This window comes from Strongylocentrotus purpuratus, unplaced genomic scaffold (assembly GCF_000002235.5).
Source record: "Strongylocentrotus purpuratus isolate Spur 01 unplaced genomic scaffold, Spur_5.0 spur5_scaffold_5, whole genome shotgun sequence".
Lineage (NCBI taxonomy): Eukaryota > Metazoa > Echinodermata > Echinoidea > Camarodonta > Strongylocentrotidae > Strongylocentrotus > Strongylocentrotus purpuratus.
Window position 1 is genome coordinate 32,842,017 of NW_022145611.1, and position 4,828 is coordinate 32,846,844.

At 33.9% G+C, this 4,828-nt stretch overlaps 1 protein-coding gene across 1 annotated transcript; it reads right to left on the reverse strand.

The window, feature by feature from the left end:
- Positions 1-1,147: 1,147 nt before the first annotated feature.
- LOC100893598 (sterile alpha motif domain-containing protein 15) lies at positions 1,148-4,501 on the reverse strand. Its single transcript, XM_030999592.1, has 3 exons — positions 4,365-4,501; positions 3,491-3,589; positions 1,148-2,849 (listed from the first exon to the last, which is right to left on the reverse strand). Exons 1-3 carry the CDS (start codon positions 4,452-4,454, stop codon positions 2,634-2,636), a joined length of 405 nt encoding a protein of 134 aa, XP_030855452.1. The 5' UTR covers positions 4,455-4,501; the 3' UTR covers positions 1,148-2,633.
- Between the last annotated feature and the right edge of the window lie 327 nt (positions 4,502-4,828).

Consider the following 4,828-nt stretch of genomic DNA (forward strand, 5'->3'; position numbering starts at 1 on the left):
ATGCCCAATGATTGTTAAACAATATTGTTATGAAACCCCTCCAAAATCGACTCAAGTTCTTGAAATCCTTTAATTAGAAAATCTAAAACCTAAAGGTTGAATAATTTTTTTTACCCCAATTTATGGAATGATTTTGACAATGATTTATTCCTAATAGAGCTATATAATAGCATACATTATCATATTTCATGGAATAAAAATTGGCGAGTGTTTGTTTTGCGTGGCTGCTAAAGTACGTGTATGCTACGATGTTTATTAACTACGGGACCTACGTCCTTAATTCATAACTGACAGTAGTGAGGATTAAATGCCTCACAAAAGGGCACATCGACACGGATTTGATCCTGGGGCCTCTCAGTTACTAGTCAATTGCTTTACCACTGAATCATCGGACTGTAGGGTAGGGGGCAGCCCCCACAAATAAAAATAATAACAAAGAAAATGCAATAAATTATCAATAATTCATTGCATTTTCCACCGGTCCCCAACAGGAAAAATTCCTCTGTGTGGCCATGCCTTGAGCCACAATGCATGGCCGTATAGTAATATATTATAATATTTCATAAATGAAAATATACCCTTTACTTATTTTTTTAAAAACAGAATTCTAAGGAAATACAAATTTCCGCTTTTTAAGCTTGGTCGCCACACAGCCTCGCACTACGATCAGGCGTATAGGTGTGTCCTACTTGCCTTTCTTTTCTTTCCTTTCTTTTCTTTCCTTCTCTTTGTCTCTCTCTCTCTCCTCCTCACACTCCTCTCTTTATCTCCCCCTATCACTCACCCTGTATTTGTCTTTCTTTTTCTTAATGATAATAATCATCATAATGATCACTATACTACTACTACTAACAACAACAACAACAATAAATAATAATCATAACACCTCCTTTTGGGGGAGGGGGGCATACAAACCCGTCCCCCGTAACCACTGATAACGGTATAAGGACAATATTTCTGCCCAGGAACTGATACTAATTTTCTTCATTAAACAAACATTCTCTGAGAGCCAGAAGGGTGTTAACACCTCCATTTATACACAGAGTTCACCCCTTCTGGCTCTCAACAAACAATATGCTGAATGTTTGTCAATTCTAAACTTTTAATAATTCATATGATAAAAACAAAACAACATGTTCTTTACTTCTTATATGTATTTTTTTCTTTAATTTTTCTTATTAATGACTTTAGTACAAACAATAGCACATTTACAAAAAGTATAATACATAGTTACATATTCATGGAAAAGAAATGAAAAAGATAATGTTTTTGTTCAAGCATGTTCTAACTCTTGCATAAAGGTGGGGGTAAATTCTTGATCATTCAATTCTTAAAATGTATAGAACATTCATAGTTGTTACCTGGCATGTTTATTCTACTGCAAATGTGCTACATACATGTATGTTGCAAGAAACCAGAAATCATCCATGGAAGTCCTCATACTGATATTTCCAGTCACCTTACATACTTAAAGGGGAAGTTTAACACTTTAAGTATGAAGTTCTTAGTTCTATCACATTCATAAGCCCTTGGGGATAACTGAATTTACACAGGTTTGAAAGCAATTTTTGTTTTTTTCATCTCAACTTGATCTGTTAATTTCATTTCTCAGCTGATTAGAATGAACGGAAAGACTTGATTTGATTTCAATGTTCGTTACTTGTTTACTTTATTTTTAATTAGAAAATCTATGTGTGAACTTGTCAATCACAAAACATGCACACAATCACTAAGTTGATTCAAACACAAGGAGATAAGTTTATAGAAGGGTCTATCAGATGCTTTTGTTAAAAAATTAAAAAAAACATCTTTCCAATAGACTTAAAATAAGAACAATACTTTTACACGCATGTTACTTTAGAACCATAGAAATTGTAAAAAGGTCTAGTTGCATATTATTAGGAAGCACAAGCATTTTGTTGAATACTACTATGGAAAGAATTTGCATTCTAATATTACATGGGCAAAAATACATTTGTAAAAGGAAATAATGATAACATGGATTCATAGATTCATATTTTCAAACACTTTAGCTTTTGTACAATATTTGAAGAAGAAATATTTCTGCTTAATAAAAAGTAAAATAATATATAATAGATGCAACAAGGAGAATGCTGGAAATCGATGATACAGGGGGAAAAATCAAATATTTGTGTCTTTCTCCTTCTCTCTCTTATTTTCCCTACAAATCTTGGCACGATGCTATGATCATAAGTGTTTTGATTTTGGGGCTAAAACCTTGAATTTACTCAATAATGATGCACTTTCTTTTCTAAGAACATCCCTACTATCATTCATCATCAAAGTTTTATTTCCAAACTTCTCTTAAAGGTACTTCTGATCTTAACTTTTGTTTTTTGCTAATTTACCTAATTAACCAATCAACATTTTTGCCTAGCACAACTAAATATTGCTGTGACATCGAGTATCAAGTATCTTCTTGTGACGTTTCATTTGGTTGTTAAAGAATGCTTAATTCAGAATTAAACAATAAATAACAGATAATTGAATTGAGCATCCAATTCCAATGTCCACTGTTGATTAGTTTTGTTTGTAACAGTTCTTTCCTATTCTGGTATCAAGTTCTATGATCAGCAAGACCTGACCAGTGTTCATCATAAACATTTTTGAGTTCACTTTAGACCTTTGAGATTTTTGAGCTCTTTTTCAATCTCAATTCTACGAAGTTCTTTTTGGTACTTTGAGAGTGTAAGGCTATCCGCCTTCATGCCTGATATGCTCTTGCGTTCCAGGTACATGCCCTTCAGTTCTCTATGAGGTAATGAAATACTCCGATTCCAGTAAGGGTCCTCTACTCCCAGCATGTCTCGAATATTCCTTGCGATGAACTGCAGAGGGGTGGTACAGCAAGAGAAAATTCAAAATGTTGGCATGTAATCTCTAGTCTTTTGATTACAAAAAAAAAAAATCTTCAGAAAGTATCTAACATTCATGAATCTGCATGTAGTTCCACTCATAACTATTAGTTTCTAATATACATGTACAAGTATTACAGGAATTATAACATTCTGTCGCGTGTAAATATAAATTTACTAAAATCACTCTCAATCACAGGGAGACAAGTACATTATTTGTGTTCGCCAAAAGGATGTAGGAACAACAAGGAAAGAGTAGCAAATGAAGATAGAAAAAACACGTTATTAAATTGAATTATAATTTATAAGTCTTATAGTTTTTCAATGTATGTTATTTTATGTTATCATTTCAAATTTTTGTAATGTCATACTACAAAAGAATAATCTCACAAATATTAAAAAAAAAACTCTTAATACTGTCATACCTCTTAATGTTGGAAATACCTACATGTACACTGCAAACATATTTTTTTTATCCTGCTATCAACAATTTCATTGAGTATCTTTAATTTCACCAGGTTTACAATTAACATTTCTGCTTTTCTTTACCTGCAGAAAGATATGCAGTTGAAGAAACAGATTTTCATTCATAGGTTTGATCTAAGAGCACTTACCTTTATGTGATCAAAGTCGGTAATTCCAAGTCCTGGTAAAGTTGAGGCATCAACAATAATGAGCTTCCTACCTGTAATAAGGTTACTTGTGAAGCAGTCCTAGGGTGAGGGAAGAGAATATAAAGATTTCATCAGTCAAGAGAGCTTATTCATATTCCATTTTCATCACATGGTTTTCATAGGTTTGTTTCAATGTTGGGATTCCTAAAGTACTAACATGATACTACTAGGTCTAGTATCAAATGTGCAAGATCACCTGCTACCAATTTACAAAAAATAACTTGATCCAATGTAGATCTAGCCTAGTCTATCTACATATTGAACCAAGATAGTTCAATTTGATCATAAACTATTATTACATTGTAAAAGGCAGTTTTGTTGTTGACATTTTCTCATTATTCTGGAATAGGCCATAGTCACCTTGCAGCTGAAATGACCTGGCAGATAACATTAACAATTAACACTAGATTTTCCTGTTTTGTGAATGCAATTGGCGCCGTTGCAAAACAAGGTTCAACTTCAAAACCAATCTGACGGTTTTCATTTCAAAATGATTTGTAATCAATATTAATAAACACTCAATCTATCCCTATCCTGGCTAAAAACTAAAAATTATAACAGAATTGAACTACCGTCATTACAGAAACCAAACTACAAATCAGCTAAGTGCTGTGCAACGACTTCTGCGGTCACTACCCTTCGCCACTGCCCAAACTCTCCCGCAGGAGTGGGTGGACCGTGCCGATTCGCACCTAATATTAATTATCATCGCTCTGCTCAATCAATCTCCGTGCATGCTGCTCATTACTTAAATCTCGATTTCTTACAAAACAAAATATTTCAACTAGAAGTATAAACATTAATGTAGACTAACCCTGTATTGCGGAAATCCAAGTTCAGCAATCCAGTCTGCTACTTGGTCAAACGTCCAGTATAAACAAATCGGATCACCGGGTCCCGCCATGTTGTTGTGTGTTGCTACGTCGCGTCGATCCGTTGTGCTAGTCTCACTACCAGAATGAATTATTCTTGCTCGGAGTAGTGTACGTGTGCCTATAGCCTGTACTGTTCAATAAAGTCTTGTTAAATAGCGCCTATTTTATTTGCGACAAAGTTAAGGTATATGAAATTGATATATATATAGAGATATGAGTGTGAGGTATTGTGAATGGATATTTGAAAGCGTGTTCACTCGTCACACAACATAACTCTTATTTTTATTTTAGCTACGAGGAAGCAAGGTTGCACTGACAATAAAATACATGAAAGAAAGTATTCCCTTTTCGTTATGTTTATTGGGTACTGATGAGGCTGGCCGTACACTTGCAAAGTGTAGCC

What these genes read in the sequence shown, in the direction of transcription:
- LOC100893598 (XM_030999592.1), bottom strand. Translation starts at nt 4,454, where the DNA reads ATGGCGGGACCCGGTGATCCGATTTGTTTATACTGGACGTTTGACCAA. An exon ending in TTGGATTTCCGCAATACAGG is followed by an intron (nt 3,590 to 4,364) that starts GTTAGTCTACAT and finishes CCCTCACCCTAG; the next exon opens with GACTGCTTCACAAGTAACCT. An exon ending in CCGACTTTGATCACATAAAG is followed by an intron (nt 2,850 to 3,490) that starts GTAAGTGCTCTT and finishes ACCCCTCTGCAG; the next exon opens with TTCATCGCAAGGAATATTCG.